The sequence below is a fragment of the Chenopodium quinoa genome, unplaced genomic scaffold, assembly GCF_001683475.1.
Source record: "Chenopodium quinoa cultivar QQ74 unplaced genomic scaffold, ASM168347v1, whole genome shotgun sequence".
Taxonomy (NCBI): Eukaryota; Viridiplantae; Streptophyta; class Magnoliopsida; order Caryophyllales; family Amaranthaceae; genus Chenopodium; species Chenopodium quinoa.
This window is the reverse complement of record NW_018744633.1, coordinates 2,834,799-2,857,532: the sequence shown is the minus strand read 5'-3', so window position 1 is coordinate 2,857,532 and position 22,734 is coordinate 2,834,799. Positions and strand designations below refer to the sequence as shown.

General features: G+C 34.8%; 3 protein-coding genes across 4 annotated transcripts; all 3 read left to right on the top strand.

The window, feature by feature from the left end:
* Nucleotides 1-2,434: 2,434 nt before the first annotated feature.
* LOC110700987 lies at nt 2,435-11,113 on the top strand. 2 transcript variants are annotated; one of them, XM_021878551.1, is made up of 5 exons: nt 2,435-2,536; nt 2,709-2,796; nt 7,006-7,613; nt 9,079-9,254; nt 10,319-11,113. In XM_021878551.1, the coding sequence occupies exons 2-5, from the start codon at nt 2,775-2,777 to the stop codon at nt 10,839-10,841; spliced, it is 1,329 nt and encodes a 442-aa protein (XP_021734243.1). In that variant the 5' UTR covers nt 2,435-2,536; nt 2,709-2,774; the 3' UTR covers nt 10,842-11,113. The 2 variants fall into 2 exon arrangements, with proteins under 2 accessions (XP_021734243.1, XP_021734244.1); XM_021878552.1 differs by lacking the exon at nt 2,435-2,536 and adding an exon at nt 4,544-4,716.
* Nucleotides 11,114-11,790: 677 nt separating this feature from the next.
* On the top strand, nt 11,791-16,648 carry LOC110700985 (dihydropyrimidinase-like). Its single transcript, XM_021878550.1, has 13 exons — nt 11,791-12,075; nt 12,232-12,396; nt 13,237-13,288; nt 13,606-13,875; nt 13,952-14,163; nt 14,607-14,727; nt 14,821-14,908; nt 15,006-15,084; nt 15,340-15,427; nt 15,522-15,562; nt 15,658-15,710; nt 15,781-15,937; nt 16,310-16,648. The coding sequence occupies exons 1-13, from the start codon at nt 12,001-12,003 to the stop codon at nt 16,499-16,501; spliced, it is 1,593 nt and encodes a 530-aa protein (XP_021734242.1). The 5' UTR covers nt 11,791-12,000; the 3' UTR covers nt 16,502-16,648.
* A 2,227-nt stretch (nt 16,649-18,875) lies between these two features.
* Nucleotides 18,876-22,259, top strand: LOC110700984 (putative pentatricopeptide repeat-containing protein At5g06400, mitochondrial). Its single transcript, XM_021878549.1, has one exon. It carries the CDS (start codon nt 19,138-19,140, stop codon nt 22,114-22,116), a length of 2,979 nt encoding a protein of 992 aa, XP_021734241.1. The 5' UTR covers nt 18,876-19,137; the 3' UTR covers nt 22,117-22,259.
* The last annotated feature ends 475 nt before the right edge of the window (nt 22,260-22,734 follow it).

The following is a 22,734-nucleotide window of genomic DNA, read 5'->3' as shown; positions in this document are numbered from 1 at the left end:
AAAAGTGTTTGGAAATTAAAATTAGCTTCAAATTACTCCGTATATAGTATTTACAAGGAATTGGAGTAGAATAAGTCTATAATACTATCTCGTTATTACTACTGTATAAAATTGCGAGATATACTTGTTTGATACTCGTAATTTATATTTTGAGGGGTTCAAGTGAAAATCACTAGGTACAATTGTATGCGAGGAGATTGTCACACCAGACATAAACTTTATTCTTTCTAAATCAATTTTTTTTTTTTTGTTGTAATTATGTTTGTTTTTCATCTGATAATGTTAGACATCACAAATTGGTTTATGAATTGAAACTAGTTTCAAATTTATCCCCATTATACAATTTACAAACCTATAGTATAAATTAAATTCAAATTCTTCTAAAAAAAATTACAAGTTCTAGCTCTAATAACCACCACCCCGAAAACCACCATTGTTGTATTCCGAACTTTCTCCTATCACTCCAACCAGTCTCGCGGCGGTCTTCCTTGCTTCTTCTCCAAAACTCTTCCTTCTTCCAAGGCACTCTCTCTCTTCAACTTCTATTTTTTGCATTTTTATTCTTGCTATAATCAAATTGCGTTTCAATTTTCATGTTTTAGGAGCTAAAATTGGATTATGAAGTGTCAATTTTAGGGATTGTTTAGTTAGCTTCAATATTGACCTAATTGGTATGACATTGTGCAATTAAAATGCTTAATTAGTGTAATAACCCAATTTTAGGGCTAAATTATCCCAAAATATGGTTAGAACATAGCTTGACGAGTGAGCGAGAGTGCGACCTCTGAAGGGAATTGGAGTTGCCATCCTCAACAGTTTGACTTGTGCTGATTCTCCAATCGAGTTATTAGTCAAAAGGATTGTTAAAAGGGTATTAATGTCAAATGCGGGATTGTTTTAGAATAAATTCAAACTAAGATTGTTTTCGGAAGACTGAGCAAAGCTTTTTGGTTGTGTATTGTGTTCATGATGCAATTGTGCTAGTATTCCAATTTTGACTAGTTATACTATCTAATTTTATTGTTATAGGTGATACAATTTTTCCAATTTAGTTCACAATATCATAAGTTCGAATCTGCCATTTAGAAAAAAAAAAAGTCTAATCTTTGTAGACTAACGAAATTTTTTTTAGGTAATACGCAACAGTGCAAGTGTGCAACCCATACCACAATTTTTTTTAGGTAGTTTGTTTGTAACTTTGTATATGTACCAGTTGATTTCACTACTCAATAACCACTTATTAAAAAAACATACACTATTGTGGTAGCCTATTATCTTTCCTAGTTCATTATAGAGACAACATCGATTTGGGGATTATGATGCAACATCTTCAACAAAGTTCTCTACATTCATAGATAACAAGCTTCCGCTACCAATTGGATGTTGGTGTAGTGGTGATTGGGATTACACTTGGTAGAGAGGACCTGTGTTTGATCCCCCGCAACAACAATTAGGAGGGAACTGAAACCTAACCACCCATAATTAATCCCTGAATCCAGATTAGCCCAAAGGGTGGAACACCAACCAAAAAAAAAAAAAAAGTTTCTGCTTGAATAGAACAATGGGTGAATTATGTTAGTGTTTGTGTCATAAACCTCGTAACTCAAGTTTATATTTGTCCGACGTGGCGTAAACAAGTACTTGAAAACCGAGTAGTAGGCTATGTTGGATTGTTGGGTCAGTCCATGGGCCGTTATTCAACTACCCGAGATAAGTAAATATTCAATTAATCAAATATATAGATTTGGACAATTCTAGCATTCACCTCCTTTCTTTTTCGTGTAAACAAAAATCTTCTTTTCATCATGACATAGATAAAAAAAGCATATGTAGGGGACAATAATCAAAATTTAGATGAAATTATATCTTTTTTGTGTATTCAATCTTTTAATAAAATGAGAACTTAATACTCTTTTTCGATTGCTATATCTCTTATTAATATTATAATTTAGTGTAAACCATAAGTTTATCATATTACTTCATAGTTGCGATAATATAATTCACCTCCTTTACTAATGTACAAATTAAATAGAGATAAAAAGCATAACTTTATAAAATTAAGAATTTAATTTCCATTACTACGATTTATGAAGATCAAAAGTGTTGGTCAATAATTTTAGGCAAGTTTCCAAAAAGAAAAATAAAGGCAAGTACATACATCCTTGCAAGAAGAGTGAAGCGAAAGTAACTCCAAACAATGAATACCCTTTAATTTACACGCAAAATTAATTGATTATTTTTTTAAAAAATAAAAAAACCCTCAAAAAAAGATTTTTTTTTAATAAAATAAAATAAAAACCCAAGTTTCGTGGGGTCTACTCTTTCTTTGTTTCCTATTCTACATCTTCCTGATTCTTTTCTTCAAAATCTTAAAAATAAATTAAATCCCAATAAATGACAATAAAAATAATAAATATAAATTTATTTATTTATAATTTATTTTTATATATAATGGGGTATAAATCCAAAAATCTCATGTCACAACAAAGCTTTCTTCTTCCTTCTCTGTGGCCTTCTCTCCCCACAATCGTAACTGGTGAGCAAAATTTCACCCAATTTACTAATTTTCTTTGTATTTCCATTAGATTTTAACACAATATTAAGAAATCAATGTAAATACGAATGTGATTTTCTGGTGTAATTTGGTTGATATTTTAGTGGGTGATTTTAGAAAAAGGGTTTTTGTTAAATTGTTGGTAATTTTACAGGTTTAGAAATATTTTTGGTGGGAGATCTGATGTTCGCGCTAATTAACCTTTTTGACTCACAAGATCATGATGGCCCTTGATAATCGAGGTTAGAAATTCTTATATTTTTCTTATTTATTATTAAAATTAGCAATTGTGTTTTTTTTTTTCAATTTTTTTGGAATTTATTGAAAGTTGGGATCTTTTTACAGTTATGTTTGTGACAATGTCAGTGTTTGTAGTTTCTAATTACATGGGTTTTTGATTTTTCTGGGGTTGGAGTTGGAATTACTATCTGGGTTTCTCACTGATCAAGTTTCTATTTTATGTTTACTTGGATGTCACCTCAATTACCTATGTGTTAGATCTTTGACACGCGGACATGGATGTGGACACTTTAGACACTTCAAATTGGACCTATCTTTTCATAATATAGTCGAGTTAGACGCTTGGACACTTTCCCGTGTTTTACATGATTCAACTGAGTTATATAGCTTTTATTTGTGTTTGGGTTAAGTGACATTGGGCACTACTCAAAGAAAAAATTCCCTTTCTTATCTTTGGAGTTTAAAAGAATTGCATATCTATGTCTCATTCTCTTGGAAGTGAATTACCTTCTCTTGGGGTTCGAGGTTGTTGAATGAGTTATTAGAAGTAATTTGATTTGATTTTTTTGGGGTTATGAATGCTTACTGCAAGGATGGAATTTGATGCTTTAGTGTTAGTTGAAGGAGTCATGAGTTTATGGCGGAGGCTACAGGTGGCTGTATATAATTTAGTTTTGCGCATTTTATAGGGTCGACATTGAAGGTTAGCTATGTGATGAAGATTATATCCTTTGCCTGTAAGTGGTAAGTTAAAAAGATGAGTGTGTAGCTGACATAAGTAGACTTGGATTTGATTAGCATTTGTTAATTTGTGAGCTTGTGTTGTGTTCTGGATGAATGATGTCTTGTTTGGCATATGTTGCTGGCTATTTGTATACCTTATAGGTATTGTAAAGGATAGCTGAACTTTGTTCATCATTGACTCATCGTTTATAGATTCAAGCCATTAATTATTTTTGGGGTTGCTGAGCATTTTGCTCACTGAAGAAATTGTAGCAGGTGTAGATAAGTTATTATACAGCTTTCTATCTTGATGTACGGATGTACCTATATCCTCACATCAACATATGCTTATGAAGAAAAGTTTCCCGAATGTAGGCTGTTTTGTGTTAGCCTCTTAGCCCTTCTATCCCTTTTTTTTTTTAAAATTTATTTTTCATAGTTTTTTGGGGTGTCCCAAGAGCTGTCTATTCTTCAACGTTCATAATTGGAATCAGGGCACCTTGGAAATGCATTGCAGTCCACTTCCTGTTCAATGCATTAGAAACTTAACCTTTTTCTTTTGGATGATTTGGGTACAAAGTATTCAGACGACGCAGGTTCAGTATGTGGAGTTGCAGACAATTCACATGGATAGTTTATATTTATAGGGGTTAGTTATGCTTTTCTTACACAATATTTTTTGTGAAGCTTTTGTATTTGACATTGATGACAAGACCCGCTAGCTAGACCTTCACAAATTCTGTGTGAGCGAGAGGGCTGTTTTTTGGGTAGAGGTTTTTGGTAATTGCAGCAACGAAATAGTGCAGCTGATGACTGATTTGGATCCGACCAGTTGTTCTGTATAACACTAAGATCTTTGTATCACCAATAGAGAAACAAGAATGTTAGAGCTTCATTTTATAATTATAGTTATGAGCAAAGTGTCAAAGTTATCAGATTGCTCAGTACTTAAATACCAGAAATAAGCTGCAGTAGACAGATTGCTAATGTACTGTCACAATTTGTTGGCTATGTTTGATGATGAAGGGAAAGAAGCGCTAGGAAGCTGAAATATGGGCTGAGTTTATCATCATTCACTTTACTGTGACGAATTGACAACCTAAATCTTTTAGATTTAGTGAAAAGCTGTTAAATCCACCACAACCTAGGCAAGAGTGAAGAGCTTCATCGGAAGCACTGGAGTATTGGTATAAAATGGGGTGAGCAGCTCTTTTTTAATTTAACTCAATCTTTTTCCTTCCTCCCTTTGCCCTATCTAAATCAAAACGGAAAAAGGATCAAACCACTTGTTGAATGCGCTTTGGAACCATGGTTGGGTAGTGTCTGAACTTACAAGCATTTGTAATTACCCCCTTCTCTATTTCTTTATTTTGAGTTTGAAATCACCAACTCTACCATAATGCCAAAACCATTTGATGTATTTTTTTTTAAAATTCTTGAATTTTTTTTTTGGGGGTTCTATATGGTTCAGGTAAATTTTTTATTTTCTTAAACAATATCTTATCAGCCAAAACAACAACAAAATATAGTAACTTGGTACTCTAATTTAATTAGCTTTTGTGATTGACTTTTATGATGTAATACAATCATGTGTGATCTTGTTAAAAACATCTCAATGTATATATTCATAATATCAACTATGTATAATTTTTCAACATTAATAATTAAATATATTGATTGTGAATTTGTGCATTGGTAAATATGATAAATGAAATGTGCCAACTAAAAAAGAATGGAGGAAGTATGCAGCAAATAAGCTACAAACATGATATTAATTCACTTGTATATCCTTCAACATTATCTTATATCTATTGAAATAGGATGAGATCCAACATTTCTATCCAAAATCTCAATAGGAAATAAATCTACAATAATTAGTCCAGGAATCTCATTTTTTTTTCCGTGTTTTGGAGTGCCCATCTGTCATGATGGAAGCTTTAATTGGTTTGGTTTGGACAGTCTTTCATGCATCTTTGTTATATCTCGTGTTTGTCATTTTTGTTCAAAATTCATATCTAGTCTCAGGTTTTATGGGCAGAATCAGCATTGATAAGTGGCTATTGTATACCATTAAATTTTATTTATTAGAAATATTAGATTCATAGTGTTTGGCCTTGGTTGAAGGCTATTCTACTCTTATTTGTTTACTTGATCTTTTGGAAAAAAATAGACTTGTTTTGTGTATCCGTAGTTGTTTATATATACTACCTTCGATTTTTTTTAGTTGCAACTTTGAATTATCTCTCAAAAAATACCCCAAAGTTGCAACTAAAAAAAAAATCGGAGGTAGTATATTTTTTAGCATTAAATTACTTCCTTGTGCATCAATTGCCAAACTGAATTTTGACGTTTCAACTTTTTTCCGTTGAGCATTCACCCTGTCTTATATAGACCTAATATCCGCCCCGCACCACTTCATCCTTTACATTACCCTCTTTCTCTCAAGATCTATAACAATTTGTGTAAGTGATAGATCTGTTGAAGATGAAGAATTCTCAATCCTCAATTCCGCAGCGCTTTAAACTCCAAGATGACTTTAAGCTTAAGTTTGTTGATCGCTTTCCTGGTGAAACTTCAGGTGTATCGATTGTTTCTGTTGATTTTTCTGTCTCCTCCCCCCCTCCCCCCCCCTCCCCCCCCCCCCCTTCTCTTTTACACCTATTTACGTTATCTTCTTTGATCGTCAAAGGACATACTTATTCCTTGATGTTTGAATCCCATAAACAGAATTTTGTTTAAATTCCAAATGACCTGTATCGCTTTCAATGTTATTAGGGTTTAATTTAATTGACATTTCTGCATGATCTGTTAGCCTTTTTACACCTATTTATGTTATTTTCTTTGATCGTCAAAGGACATACTTATTCCTTGATGTTTGAATCCCATAAACAGAATTTTATTAAAATTCCAAATGATCTGTGTCGCTTTCAATGTTATTAGGGTTTAATTTAATTGACATTTCTGCATGATCTGTTAGCCTCTTTATCGATTGATGGCTTTTTTTTTTTTTTTTTTCCCCTGTTATGTGTAACCTTGATTGAAGTTATTGCCTTTCATTTGATAGCCCAACATACCATCAGGGTATCTATGGTTGTCTAAGAAGTATTGTTGGTTGTTCAAGACTTTTTCTTGTTGGTTGTTCTCTCTGTCGCTCTATTCATTGATTGATGTTGGCTATCCCCTGAATCTTTGCACCAATTCTTTGATTCTACTTCTGATGCCTACCTCCTGTTATCGGATTTTCCCTTTCTCAACACAATTAATTAGATCTGAGTTTATTGATATAAAAGGAAGTAAAGAAATTTTAAAAGTTCCTAGTTTAGACGATACCTGCTTGTTTATTGGCTTAGTTCTTTCCTGTATTAAATAATAGCTTGGCTAAGTATTATATCTTGCCTTAAACTCTTTCAAATAAGGTTCAACAAAGGCATGATACTTATTGTCTTCTTTGTATTTGTTCCATGGCTGACTTTTGTGTTTCCCTGCAGACGCTATGCAGAAGGGCCTTGAAGCATCCCTTGGATGCGTCCAAGCTAAAAGCTTTTTGTATGGCCCTACTTTTCCGAGGAGTTTCAGTGGACAGACTATGGAGTTCAATTATACTTATGGTGGAAAGCAAGCAAATGCTGTCTCCGATTATGGAGCCTTGAGTCATAATAAATTAACAGTCCCGAGTGATAGATGTGGTAGACCAGTGAGACAGGAAGATCATTATGTTTGGCCAGCAATGTCACCTACTATTCTGAAGGATGTGCATGGCCAGTCCCATCCATTTGATGGCTGCTTTTACCCAGCAAATTATGCGCACTACTTCCAAGCTCACTGGTTTCCCCAGATCCCTTTTCAGATGTTTCCACAGAGCTACTCACCTGATTATATGCTCCAAGATTTTGAGTATTTTGTGGTCATCGATTTTGAGGCTACTTGTGATAAAGAAAGAAACCCTCATCCGCAGGAAATAATTGAGTTCCCATCTGTGCTGGTGAACAGTAGAACTGGACAACTGGAGGACTGTTTTCAGATTTATGTGCGTCCTACTCATAATCAGCTTCTATCTAACTTCTGTAAAGATCTTACTGGCATTCACCAGTCTCAGGTTTGCTTAATAACACCTCTTGTTACTATGTTTATACAATATCAGTTCTCATCACTTGAATACTCTGTATATGATTTGTATTTATGTGAATTTTGATTGATCTTGAAATCAAGTCTTCTAGTTGGTGTCTTTTTGTATGTCAGCAAAAGTGATAGCTTGATGCTGTTCTCATCTTGGTACTGGTTTTGGCAATGAACATCTTTTTTCTGTATGATTTTAACATTAATGCTGATGAAAGTGTATGTGTAGATTTTTGCTGTCCCATCAACTTTCAGTGGAAACTGAATAGTCATTTTGGCCATACCACTTTCCTTTTCTCTGGCCCTTCTCCTTATCTACCAACAACCTAAAAAAAAAAAAAAAAAAACCTTGCATGTTTTAGAAGCAAAGATGCATTGATGATTTGTGGATGTAGCTGCATTTAACAAATGCCTGATGGCAATTTCTGTAAATTTAGACCTATTATGTGGAATAAACTAGTGTAAAATATCACGCACCTTCGGACATCCTCTCATCTATACACCACATGATGAGAACATCAATTGGTGAAGCAACTTACAAACAGCTTTTAGAACTGTATTGTTGCAAGACCAATTGATGTGTCTTAGGCCAAACAAAAGGAGTTGCATCACCAAGGATTTGTATGGAAGAGCATCACAGATGAAATTTCTAAAGGGGGTTTATCATAGTAAACTGTTTACCAACTTCTTTAGCTGTCTAAGGAAAGTTAGAACACTTGGAATTAAGAGATTTACATGGTTCATTATTGTTTTAAGCAAGCAGTTCTCACACTTTATTAACTCTGGGCTTAAATCTCTGCATGATTCATGAAATATTCCCCCTTGTTTGTTCGTGAAAAAGACCTAAGCAAACTTAAGCTGAAATATCTCCTTTTAGTTTTGAAAAATAACTTACTGTGCACAAATTACAATAAATTTCTAAGAATATTAGTTATTAATCTTCTAATTTTATTGCATAAAAGAAAATATTTACATTGGATTTTTAATCTTACCAAAAGTGTAAAATGATTGCATTTTGTTCCTAAGACAAGCTCCTTTATGTTATCATTAATGTTACTGAGCCTCGGCTGGAAGTGTAAGTGTTGGACCCAGATATATGTACAAGTGTTAGACTAAACATACCATTATATAATATTTCTGAATGATTTTGGTCTGGAACTGGAACGAAGTATATAAGTGGGTCGTGGGACAACAATGTGCAATCCGACATGGGTATTTGAGGTGAATTGAAGAACAGGAGTAGCTTAGCGTGTGCACCAATTTTTATAAGAATTTCAAATTTGTCAAAGGATTGCCTTTTGGCCTATTTTGAATATTGCAGTTTTTTAATTTAGGATTATAATGATTATTATTTATTCATTAGCATGCCATGATGATTTTAAATGATGCACTGGTTTGAATTGCTTGTATCAGTTGTGTGACTGAATTTTATAAACTGATTTCAGGTGGACAAAGGTGTTACTTTGAGTGAAGCATTGCTCATGCATGACAAATGGCTTGAAGACAAGGGCATCAAGAACACAAACTTTGCTGTAGTTACTTGGTCCAGCTGGGATTGTCGAGTGATGTTGGAATCAGAGTGCCGATTCAAGAAGATAGAAAAGCCACTATATTTTAATCGGTAAGAAAAGAAAATTTATCGATTACATTCATTTTGTTTTATTTAAATCTCAGGCTTTTAATAGATGAAACAGAATTTTATGTTATAGTTTTTAGTTTGTTCTTTGTGTAGAGCCCTGCATGGATACATCTCTCTTTGACTTTCTAGCTGAAATCATCATCATAAGCTGCAAACTTCAAATTATGGGTCAACCGCTTAAGTATGAGCTGGCTAAAGAAGAAAGTATATAAAATAAAGGATAATGATACAAATTTGGGAATTAGAGAGTATCGGAGAAAATTAGATTTCTTTTTTTTTTTTTTTTTTTTTGGGGGGGGGGGGGAGTCTGTGACATCAATAAAATTCTAGTCTTGGAATGAGTTAATGAGCAACTAGGACCTCTATAACACTGATTACAGCCATATACAAATTTTTAGCTAAACCATCTTTTTGTAAATAAGTTTTCTTTTAGATTGTTGGTGACAGATCCCATTGAATTTGCTGAAGACACTATCTATCTGATTGAAAAGCCTTATTTAGGTAAGATGAACCTGCTTTGGGGGAGTCACTTTCTAAGTCTCTATTCTACTAGCATGCTCTTCCAAGTCTTGATGTGCTTAACTAGTGGGTTGCACAAAAATACTTAACTGATTACAGGCTTAATATGAAGACAGTGACTTGGCATTAATAATCATTCATCCTCTTACTGTGTTTTTCTACCTTGAACCTATTTAATTTCGTCAAGTGTCTTGCTAACAATGGTTGTTACTTAATGAGTCAATGTAGTTATCAGTATATACCATCACCATAAACTTGAGTTTTTAAGTGAATTGAAGAACCCATGTCAGGTACTTGTAATGTATCATAACTGGGTGTGGATTCTTGGAGATGTTTCAATTTACATCATGAGCATGCCAAGTATTCTGAAACTGAGCAAGTCAATCTTCTATAAATAAACTTGTTGGACAGTCTGTTACATTTATGAATACTATGGAAGCTGTATAAAAAGATGTAATTATTAGTTTGATGTTTGGACTTGGATAGAATTCTCCTTTGTAATGACATTTTGGTTTGAATTTTCTCAGGTGGATTAATTTGAAAATCCCCTTTAACAGTATGTTTGGATCTGCTAAACGTAACTTGAAAGAAGCTGTGGAGCTTGCTGGGCTCACTTGGGAAGGTCGTGCCCATTGTGGACTGGATGATGCTAAAAACACTGCTCGCCTGCTGGCTCACCTTATGCATCTGGGACTGAAATTATCGATAACAAATTATATTTGGTGGCAAGTTGCTGATGAATCTAATGCTGTTCCCCAGTACCAGCAGATCCCTGCTTCTGAAAGCTATCTAACTTATCAAGCCCAAATGTACAATACTTCCCCTTGGTTTACTGTCTTTCCTTTTCAACCGATCCAAGCCGGCAATCCTTGGAAAGAGCCTTATGTTTACTGCTATTGCGGGGCAACAAGTATGAAGCGGATGAACAATAACCCTGGACCTAATCATGGTTGTTTCTTCTTCGGTTGTGGCAACTGGACTGCTAACAAGGGACCTGCTTGTCAGTTTTTCAAGTGGGTTTCTGCTTCTGATTCTGCTAAGCCTGCCTAAAGTCAATGTGCCCTGGGGATAAACTGAAATCATGTTCAGCTTGCTGGTACGAGGAGAAAGTTTAGTGTCATCATCTCATGTGTGAATTCATGGGTCCTGACTGTAATGAATTTGATACCGTAGCCTCTGCTTGTTAGATTATGTTAAACGCCTTCGTTAGTAAAGGGACAATGGGCTTATACAGGACAATGTGCAGAGATAATGCAAATTAACATGAATTTCAGTTTTATTCTAAATAATTTGATATATGAGATAGCATCTATTTATGTGCATCCTTTACCTCTAATCCTCTACAAATTGTTGATGATCTTGAAACTTGCATTTTGCAAAATGCAGGCATATTTTGTTGGCGGCATGGTTCTGCCATGCACTCAAGGGTAAGTATTGGTGTTTGCGACTTTGCTTGTTTGCCTTGTGTCTTTGTACCATACATTATTCGAGTATTTTGTGTTCGGATTTTTGCAAATCATAATTGAGCAAAAAATGAAAAGAAACAACTCTCATCAAATGAGGGATTGTCACTATTTAAATTACAGTTTGGATATACTACAGCAATAATTTCAACCCCAATGAACCTAATTTCAATGTTAATTGTCACCATTTGATTCCAATATTCCATGAGGAATTAAAATGTTAAATGTCTCTTATGACACTACTCCGTATGACCTATTCTCCAAAGCAAAATCTTTTATACGCTTAAGCACATCTAAAGTTAGAATTATATACGCAAAAATAATATTTGTGTTTAATTAATTTTTGCTCGTTTTAATATAGATCTTAAGGTCCGACCATGAACTCTGCATATATTATGGTAAAATCGTTAATGGTGTTAGCGATTCTATCATAAACCACGCAAATTTTTGACTATTTATTTACAAATTTGTCATTTAATAAATAACCCAGGTTCATAAATTAATCAACTAGAACGCCATCTTTTACTTAAAAAAATCATAGATAAAAAATTAGGAGCAAATTCCAGGAATCAATGATATGATTGGCTCATTAACCCCAGAAAGAAAACGTCAACAAAGCATCAAAAATCCTTTCACCAAAGTCTCAACACTCAACGTCAATTACTCATTTTCAATTGAAATCAAATCAAATGAATTCAACAAAATAACTAAAAGAAATTCCAATTTTTCTCAAGAACAAAATTAGGATGATCACTCAGTTGCTAATCTTGGTGAATCTCTTTGCAACTTTCTCTCTTCTACCTGCAACAGCCACCAATCAGGTAAGTTCCTCATTTTTCTGCTAATAAAATTGTTAATTCATCCTGGGGTTTTGATAATTTTCATGAATTTTGTCAACTTTCATATAATCTATGATTTAGCAGATAATTATCATGTTTTACAATATGAAATTTTGATGGGTTTTAATTTCTGGGTAGTTTTGTGAGGCTGGAATTGATTATGGAGAAAGTGGGTGTCAAATTTCATCGTCATCATCAAAGATATTGATTAAAGGAGGAACAGTTGTTAATTCTCATCATCAAGAAGTTGCTGATGTTTATGTGGAAGATGGTTTAATTATTGCTGTCCAACCCAATATTAAGGTAATTATCATCAACCCATTTTTTACCCTTTATTAGAAAAAGTTATCAATTTATGGAGTATTATATTGTAATAATCACCAATTAGTGTCCTAAATGATGTTCTTGTGATTGTTTTTGTTGTGTGCCAATCTTATTGTGGGAGTGTGGGACATTGGGTGCTAATTTTTCCAGTGATCATGATGTTCAGTCTGTTGGCCTGTCATTACTACATTGAGAAATTTTATTTACATATAGTACTATGTTGAGATGTTCGGAAAAAGTTGTCATATATCAAGAAGTAGTGATGGACCGTGGTTGATGTCTCATGAGTCATGGTATCCTCATTTGTAATGAGTGAGGGGTAGAGAGTGCAGTGATCATAGCTAGAGAGTGTTACGAAACTTACGTGGTATCCATGATTATCATATAATTCTCACAAGGGAGAAGTTAGAGCAATTGGTGTAAATTTAAGTAATTTGAAAGAACAAGCAAAGAACAACAATTGAGAAATTTGAAAGTGGAGGAGAAGACACAAAAGTGTGGAGGTGGAAAAATCCACTCGAAAGTACTAATACAATCTGACAGACAAGAAGAAGCTACGTCATACAACATGCAAAAAAGCACAGTCGTAGATCTGTAGGCATGGCCTCTCAATTGTGTCAAGTAAACCAGTGCAGAAACTCTGTGGGAACTATGAGATGCCTCTCCACTGTGTTAGGGGAGTTCCTAGTAAAAAAAATAAAAAATACACGAGCTAGGAAAGGCCTCTCCACGTGACAGAATTGGTCTTAAGTTGTCCTGTATTGAAGTACTCTTTATCTAAAACTGAACTATGAAATCAAATTTTAATTCTGCAAACAGGTGGGTGATGATGTCATTGTGCTTGATGCAACTGGAAAGTATGTCATGCCAGGTACTTCAAACTTATCACTCCTATTTTTACATAATAAGCCACATATGAGATCATTTAAATGAGCTAAAAATACTACAACTTTTCTTTACTAATTATTTTCTTACATCTCCACCATACCAATCTGTTTTCTCTTTGGAATTCTTTTAAGGTTTAAGTATAATATGGTTTAAACTTTGTTTTGCTAAATTTATAATGTGACCTGTTATTTTAAGAACTAAAGTGGCTTACCATTTTGGGTCGGAGGTAGTGTAAACTGTATTATGATATAGGAAATAATGTGTACCATTAGCTTACTTCATGTATTAAACACTTAACAGGAGGCATTGATCCTCACACTCACCTGGATATGGAGTTCATGGGTACTCAGACTATCGATGACTTCTTTAGTGGTCAAGCTGCTGCATTAGCTGGTGGTACGACAATGCATATTGACTTTGTCATACCTGTTGATGGAAGCTTGACTGCCGGTTTGAAGTTGTACAAACAAAAGGCTCAAAAATCATGTATGGATTATGGTTTTCATATGGCAATTACAAAATGGGATGAAGTTGTTTCAAAAGAGATGGATTTGATGGTAAAGGAGGAAGGTTAGTGCTTCTGTTTCTCAGGTTCATATCCTTCACAGTTAAAAATTAGGTATAAAAATTGCTTTGCATATTTCAGGTATAAATTCTTTCAAATTCTTCATGTTGTACAAGGGGTCTTTCATGATAAACGATGAGCTTTTGATTGAGGGGTTCAAGAAGTGCAAGTCTTTGGGTGCCTTGCCTATGGTTCATGCAGAAAATGGTGATGCTGTTTTTGAAGGACAGAAGCGAATGATAGAACTTGGCATCACCGGTCCTGAGGGACATGCTCTTTCAAGACCTCCTCTGGTAACATCTTAGCATCTGTTCAGTATTTACATACTGTTGAATGCTTTCTCAATAGTTGAAGAGTTTCTTGGACTTCAAATTTCTGTTTATATTTCTGTATTTGAGTAATTGCAAATTTTAACCTACTTCTTTCACCTGTTTCTTATTCACTGATCATCTACCTTCCTGGATTTATTCTGTGCATCAACTTTCTATTTCTGATGAGTCAAGTTATATTGTTTAGATCTTTATGAAAGCTAGGAGCTCATCATTCCTAGAACATTATCTACTTCACCATGAGGCATGGGTTAATATATTTGTGAATAGAGAGTATAACCAGCACATTATAGCTAGTGGTTGCAAATATCTTTGGGATTCTTTTTCTGAAGTAAAATGAAGTTTTTTTTTTTTTTTTTTTTTTTTTTTTTTTTTTTTAATTTGTCATAATTTTCACGGTCATTCAGCTTGAAGGAGAGGCAACAGCTCGAGCTATTCGACTAGCACGTTTTGTAAACACACCTCTATATGTGGTTCATGTGATGAGCATTGATGCCATGGAAGAAGTAGCCAAAGCACGAAAATCAGGTTCACAGCTTAGGGTTATTTTGAGGATCAGGTCTTGTCAATTGTTACAATCCTCTTATTCTGATTACTTATTGTCTTTCTTCTTGGTTACAGGGCAAAGAGTCATCGGCGAGCCTGTGGTTTCTGGATTAATCCTGAATGATTCTGTGCTCTGGGATCCTGACTTCTCCATTGCATCGAAGCACGTACCTCTTGTTATCTGCTTTATTTTCGTTCCATCAAACTACCAGTTTTTTTTCACTTATTTTTTGTTCTGTGTTTTTTTTGATGGGGATCAGATATGTCATGAGTCCTCCTATTAGGGCAGCTGGTCATGCTAAGGCGCTTCAGGGTGCTCTTTCATCTGGAGTCCTTCAGGTTTCATCCATTGCAAGAGAAAATTTTATGTTGATTCCGAAAAAAAAAAAAAAAAAGAAACTGCCATTTAGGAACATGTTGACTCGAAATTTCACAAAAAAAAAAAAAAAAAATCCAATTTAGCATCTAGACTATTTTGTTGGTTGTTCTATAGTTTGGATGATTCTCATCCTAGTTAAGCTGAAGACATCTTTTCATTCTAGACATTCATGTATAAACATAAGATGATGAACATTGTAATTTACCATGTTGCAGCTAGTTGGAACCGATCACTGTACATTTAGTTCAACACAAAAGGCTTTCGGAATTGATGATTTCCGAAAAATTCCAAATGGTGTTAATGGTAAGCGTAATATTGATACTATCTATTTTTCCAACAGCAATCATATTTGATTGAATAATTCAAATGTGAATTCTTGCTATTATCTCATCCTTAGGGCTTGAGGAGAGGATGCATCTAGTCTGGGATACGATGGTGGTAAGTTGCCAAAGATTGTAGCCTCCATGAATATAATTTTGCTTAAGAAAAGCTCAAAGGTTTCAATTTGTGTGATTGTGCCTTTCTTTATTCAGGAATCTGGGCAGATATCAGCCAGTGATTATGTTAGGATAACAAGCACAGAATGGTATTTTTTTGACACTTAAAACTTACGGTTCCTAATCTGTCCGTCCTTCTTGATAAGTTTCTTTGTGCAGTGCAAAAATCTTTAACATATACCCGAGAAAAGGAGCAATACTCCCAGGATCTGATGCAGACATAATAATACTCAATCCTAATGCAAGTTTCACAATTTCAGCAAAACTACATCAGTATAGGACTGACACAAATGTCTATGAGGGGGTAACAGGCAAGGTAAATCTGCTGCTAATTTTTCTATCTTTATTTTTATGTTTTCTATACTATTGTACGGATATTGAGAACCAATTCACAATCAGAAACAATTTATCTTTATATTGCTTCGGCTGTCCCTCTGTTTACCACTATTTTATTTGTCTGCCCCAATTCAAAAGTCTATCATCTGGATCTAGTGAGTTAAAATTTGAACTTCCCATACTACACTAAATGATGCACATCTCAAAATTTTAAACAAAGACTACATTGGTATAGTGATGTAAAAGTTAAACTCATTGAAATATGGACTATTATATAGGGATGGAATAAGTGTTATGTATAAAAACCTTGTATTTTCTGAGCCTTTTCCTGTCGTGTTTGCCTTTTTTTTAGGGAAAGGTTGAAGTGACTATTGCGGGAGGAAAGATTGTCTGGAAGAATGGGGAGCTGAAAGCCTTCCCAGGTTCTGGAAAATATGTAGAGATGCCTCCTTTCAGTTATGTTTTTGACGGTATTGAAAAAGCAGATAGCAATTACCTCTCTTCTCTCCAAGCTCCGGTAAAACGATCCAGATCTTCAACTTAAAACTGTAAATACTTTGTACAGAAAGTTTCGCCTTTATTTCACTTGCATCAGTTACTTGAACTGAATTAAGTATGAACAATGCACATCATTGTTAAAATTTTTGGATCATACATGGAAAAAAAAAAGGTTCCTGTGGTGTTACACAAACCTCATATGCATTTTAGTTTTTCTGAACTTTTCTAAATAAACAAAATTTAGTTAGACAAAAATTGACCAAGCCTTGATTTTCAGTTGCATAAAAATATTATTTACTGATTCATATAACAGATGTCTTGCTTTTAATCACCTTATAGTAGCTATGATTTTACATGAATTTGACAATAATTGCAGCAGTGATTCTTCTTCTTAGTAAGGCATTATGCAACAGTACGCCATAATTTTGTTTTTCTTCTGCAAAAAAATAGTATTCCAAGTATCAGATTGGGAAATGCAATTTACACTTCATGATCATACTTGATTTTTGTATTGATCTAAGGACACTATTGATCAATATCAAAATCAAGTACAAATCTATTTCCTCTAATAGTTGATCATGAGTCGGGTCAGGACAGGCTCCTAAACGGCCAGCTGGTTTTTGAGCCCAGCCAGAATTTGAGCTTGAAAACAGTGGCCAAGCCCTGTAAAATCAGGCTTGGCTGAGCTTACTTGATCAGCTTACTACCCAACCAGCCAATCCTATGTCAGTAATGTTACTGCTGCTGCAGCAATAAAATTTCTGTGAAACCTTGCACAATTTATATGTTTGGATGAGAGAGTTACCATGGATGTAGAATCATCTTGGTGTGTATGTTGGTGATCGTGGTGGTGATGGACATGAGGATTCGGTGGAGCTTTAAAGATCGGTTCATTTTTTAGGCCAACATGCTTAACATCCATCTTGGCTTGTTTTCGGTGAGCTCGTGCTTGGCCAAAGACCATGGAATAGTTAGGACTTATTTCTCCTTTTTGATCCCAGGCTCCGAACTGAGGGACTGATTTCCACTCCTTTTCCTGCATGTTTCATTTGTTTAGTTAGTGGGGAAATTTTTTTTAAGGTAATGTTATTAAGTGTATTGTAAATTTGTAATGCATCATAATTCATCTTGTAAAATATGTTCATTAACTAGTAAAGTGGGACTTTGTAATGGTTAATACTTAATACATTCTAAAACCATGAAATTCAGATTAGCTGTTATAAACAGAACAGGTATCTATTTCTTATATCATGACGACATGTCATATGAAGCATAAGCTTATTCATGCATATTAGAGATGGATGATTTCCCATTCAAGATGATTATGTATGGCGCAACCTGACCGGGCAGATTTACACCTGATTTGAGTTTTCATTATGTCAGCCGGGTGTACAGCCTGAGTAAATCATTCTGATTTTGGTTGGTTCGGGTTAACATTTTCTACTCTGAAATAGGCAGGGCATATGCATACTCGATTCTACAACCCGACACATAATTAGCTATACATGACATATTCAACCATTCATCAGCTATAATAAGAGTTGCAAGACATCACAGGAATAGACAATCAAACAGTTTCATAAACATAGTACACGAAGATCATGAAACTTGAAGAATTAAATGGAAGGAACGCAAGGAAGAGGAAGAATGATGAAAAACATGTTGGTATTTGTACATTTGTTGATGGAATTTACTTACTTTACCACGGCCTTCCATGGCAAAGCGCGAAGAAGAAGAAGAATTTGTACATTGGTTTCATGTCATCAATGATATTAGAAATCTTTCTGTCTAAATTTGGTGATGTTGATCTGTGTGTTTGCTTGACAAGCGGGAATATAAATTTTTTCCGTTTTTGATCTTTTCTATTGTTGTTTCTGTCCCCAAAATTGTAGGAATTTACCCTGTTGTTCCTTAATGTTGTCTTATTTAATTTTTATTTACATCGTTTTAATGCATATATTCTATTAATTATATCTTTAATTATGTACAACCATTGATTATTACACAAGTATATATATATTATATATCCTTGGTATATATTTTTCTTATATACTATGTATATAAACGATTAATCATGGTCAAATTTTCTCTTTATTAAATGGAACAAATAAAGAGAAGAAATTCTAACTAAGCTTTTTTGGCTTTTTATATATATGGTACGACATATTTCATTATCATGCGTACATTACAAATTTTTTCTACCCTAATAACTTAAATGTACATAATCGACATCGTACAAGATTAGGATATCTCATTAGCAGATTGTTCGTGCATGAGTTTCACACTTATGATAAATTGACACGAGCTAAGCATGTCATTTTTTTTTTTTTAGCACAACACAATTGAGCATGAGATTTGCTGACACAGCACGTGAGCTTATCCAGCCCGACTCGGCCTAGCCAATCTGTGGCCAACTCTTGTGTAGCTAACTAGCTTGCGCTTTGAGCCTTTGAGTACATCTCAAACTCTTCTTCACACTAGTTTTTATATATACAGTGGTTGGATTTTTAATTTTGGTTTTTAATCAAGAAGAGATGTCAATTACCCGCGTATCTCAATTCAACAAATTAGCGCAATCACGCAACTCTCAAATATACCTCCAATTTTCAACAATTTCAAAGAGAAAAAACCCAATCAAAATCTCCAAATACCCAGAAACCTAGACATAAGAATCAAACATTAATGAAAAAAGATGATCATGATTCTTTGTTTAGTGAAATTACTGAGATATTGGGAACTGGAAATCTTGCTCTTAGTAAAATTCCATCTGGGGTTTTTGTCCCTGTTGCAATTCCTGTAGATTTTTCTGGAAATGGGGATTGCACACAAGGTGTTTGTGAAAATGCCCAAGAGAAAATTGAGGGTAAAAGTGAAGAAGTGTTTGTTAATAGTGATAAAGTAGGAAACTTGACTGGAAATGATGATAACAGTTTTGTTGTACAGAAGATAACAGAGATTGTAAGGCAGGGTAATGTTGGGATTTCAATGGAACAACGGTTGGATGATTCGGGCTGTGAATTTAGTTCCGATGTTGTTGTAAACGTGTTAAAGAGGTGCTTTAAAGTCCCACATTTGGCTAACAGGTTTTTCAGTTGGGTGAAGTTGAAGAATGGGAGTTGGCTTACAACTGAAAGTTACAATACTATGTTGTATCTAGCAGGGGAAGCTAAAGAGTTCGAGTTAGTTGAGAGGTTGGTTGAGGAAATGGAGAGTTTTGGTTGTGAGAAAGACATTAGGACTTGGACCATCCAATTAATGCATTATGGAAAGGCAAAGTTGATTGGGAAGGCCTTGTTGATCTTTGAAAAAATGAAGAAATTGGGTGTTGAACCTGATGCTGAAGCTTACGGATGGTTGATTCGCGTACTTTGTCAATCTAGGAAAGGTGAAATTGCGTTGGAGTTTTACAAAGAGATGGTCCAAAAGGATTATAGGCCTGATATTAGACAGTATACAATGCTGCTCAATTGTCTTGCTGGTTGTGGAGATATTGATGGGGTTTACTTAGTTGCAAATGACATGATTAATGTCTCTCAGATTCCGGATCAGAATGTCTACTTCTTTGTCTTAAAGAGCTTCTGTATGTCAGAACGCATAAGAGAAGCTTTAGAGTTGATTCGTGATCTTAAGACTAAGAATTTGACGTTAAGCTCTGAGTATTTTGATATCTTGGTGAAGGGACTTTGTAAGGCTCGTAGGATGGATGATGCTTTGGAGATTGTTGATATTATGAAGAAAAGAAATGTTGTTAATGAGGTGGTTTATGAAGCTTTGATTAATGGGTACTTGAGAAAAAATGATTTTGCTAGGGCTTTGGATATGTTTCAGGGGTTGAAGGATGCTGGTATTACACCCTTGACTTCAACTTACACAATGTTGATGCAGCATTTCTTTAGCTTGAACGAATATGAGAAGGGATGTGCTCTTTATAATGAGATGCTGGATAGAGGCGTGAAGCTGGATTCTGTGGCTTACACTGCGATAATTGCAGGTCATGTACGCAACGACTCTATTTCTGCTGCTTGGAAACTATTCGAAAGTATGGAGGAGGAAGGAATTAAGGCCACACAAAAATGTTACTTAGTAATCATCCAGGAGCTCTGTAGGAATTCAAAGACTGATGAAATGATCAATGTTTTGTATCAAATGCAGGATAATAAAATTAAGATTAGTAAGGAAATTTCCCATTGCGTCATATCTTATTTGGAGAGGAAAAGGGAAACTAAGAAAGCAGAAGAGGTGAAGAAGATGCTAAAATGTTGGGGGGATTACTATGAAGCAGTTGAACCATCTAAAACTGTTGAATTTTCTGAGACGAAGGTGCATAATCTGGAGTCAAACAACATTGAGCAAAATGGAGACTCTCTGTTGTTAGAGCCTTTACCACAATCTTTCAATAGCAAAGATCTGCATAAAATCTGTGCCATTTTGTCATCACCAAAGGGTTGGTATGATATGCAAAAAGCTTTGGAGGAGTTCCAAATTTGTTATACACCAGATCTTGTGACTGAGATCCTACGCATTTGCAGTCAATATGGTTATGCTGCCCTACAATTTTTCTCATGGGTTCGAAATCAGCCTGGTTACAGACACTCAACAGATTCTTACAACGTGGCAATGAAAATAGCTGGTAAAGGAAAAGATTTTAAACACATGAGAGATCTCTTCTTTGAAATGCAAAGAAACGGTTGCTTGGTAACACCTGATACATGGACAATCATGATATTGCTATATGGTCGAGTGGGCCTGACTAATATTGCATTAATGAACTTCAATGATATGAAAGCTAGTGGTTTGAAGCCAACAGCAAGTACATACAAGTACTTGCTTTTGTCACTCTGTGGAAGAAAGGGTAGGAAGTTGGACGAAGCCATAAACCTGTTCAAGGAGATGATTAACACAGGGTTAGTTCCAGATAAAGAATTGGTTGAAGTTTGCTTCAATTGTTTTTGTCAATCAGGTAAATTGGAAGATGCGAAGAAGTGTATGGAATATATCCAGAAGGTTGGTTATACTAAGCCTTTGAGCTATTCCTTGCTTATCAGGGCTCTTTTTCGGTGTGGGAAAGTAGAAGAAGCTTTAGCTCTAGCAAATGATGTCAAAGAAGAGCGCTCTACACTTGACCGTTACATCTATGGGAGCCTAGTTCATGGTCTCTTACAAAGCGGACAATTAGATGAGGCATTGGCCAAAATAGATTCTATGAAACAGGTAGGCATTCATCCAACCGTTCATGTTTATACATCATTAATTGTACATTTCTGCAAGGAAAAGCAGATGGAAAGAGCATTGGATATTTTTAAGACAATGTGGCAAGAAGGCTGCTATCCTACCGTCGTTACCTATACTGCATTGCTAAGTGGGTATATCAACTCACAAAATTTTGAAGATGCTCGAAAATTGTTCCTTCGTATGAGACTAAAAGGACCACTTCCAGATTTCAAAGCATACTCTATGTTGATCACGAGTTATTGTGAGATGGAAAAGTCTGAAGTCGCAATGCAGTTGTTATCTGAAATGTTGGATGATGGTATTGTTCCTAGCACTGTTAATTTTCGGACTGTATTTTTTGGGTTGAATAGAGAAGGTAAGCAACATTTGGCACAGAGAATTATGCAACTAAAGCATGCAGTTGCAAATAAGCGAAAATTCTCAACATAGTTGTGCCTGAAGGATGATGCAGCTTTGTTGATATTTCCTTGTTGGAATTGGACTCCTAAATTGTACGGAGTATGTTACATGGTATTGTTCCTAGCACTGTTAATTTCCATGCTAATGAGCGAGCTATACAATTCTTTTTTTCACTTCATTGTGATGTATTCTATGTTATGAAGTAACTAGTCTTTAATTTTAAATGCATATGGCATATCCCAATTTCGCACCATAAGTGAGAATTGAATCTTTAGATGATGTATTTTTGTTTATCTAAACAAGGCATTTCTCTTCTTCCCACTTTTGACTGTTTTGACCACTTTAAAAAACATGTACCCAAAGAAGGCAATTGATGAATGATGAATGATGATAGATTGATAGATGCCACAATAACCACTAAGACCTACAACAATCTTTCGAATGGTCCTTCTAGTTTTACAGTTACAATAACCCTTAATTCACTTAAACATACTTTATATCAACTTGATCATTGTTGACTGCAACGATTAAGAGCTAATACGTGTATGATACTCGAGTCAAAATATCATAATCATCAAACCCCGTCTTAAATGAGACTTAGCTCGAGTTTAAATAAAGTATTGCGAGTCGAACCCAAGCTACCCTAGC

Excerpts from the sequence above, each read along its gene's own strand:
- LOC110700987 (XM_021878551.1), top strand. The coding sequence starts at position 2,775 with ATGATGGCCCTTGATAATCGAG. Across the intron at positions 2,797-7,005 it reads GATGGCCCTTGATAATCGAG|ACGCTATGCAGAAGGGCCTT; the intron begins GTTAGAAATTCT and ends GTTTCCCTGCAG. Across the intron at positions 9,255-10,318 it reads AAGCCACTATATTTTAATCG|GTGGATTAATTTGAAAATCC; the intron begins GTAAGAAAAGAA and ends GAATTTTCTCAG.
- LOC110700985 (XM_021878550.1), top strand. The coding sequence starts at position 12,001 with ATGATCACTCAGTTGCTAATCTTGGTGAATCTCTTTGCAACTTTCTCT. Across the intron at positions 13,289-13,605 it reads TGGAAAGTATGTCATGCCAG|GAGGCATTGATCCTCACACT; the intron begins GTACTTCAAACT and ends AACACTTAACAG. Across the intron at positions 14,909-15,005 it reads GACTTCTCCATTGCATCGAA|ATATGTCATGAGTCCTCCTA; the intron begins GCACGTACCTCT and ends GATGGGGATCAG.
- LOC110700984 (XM_021878549.1), top strand. The coding sequence starts at position 19,138 with ATGAAAAAAGATGATCATGATTCTTTGTTTAGTGAAATTACTGAGATA.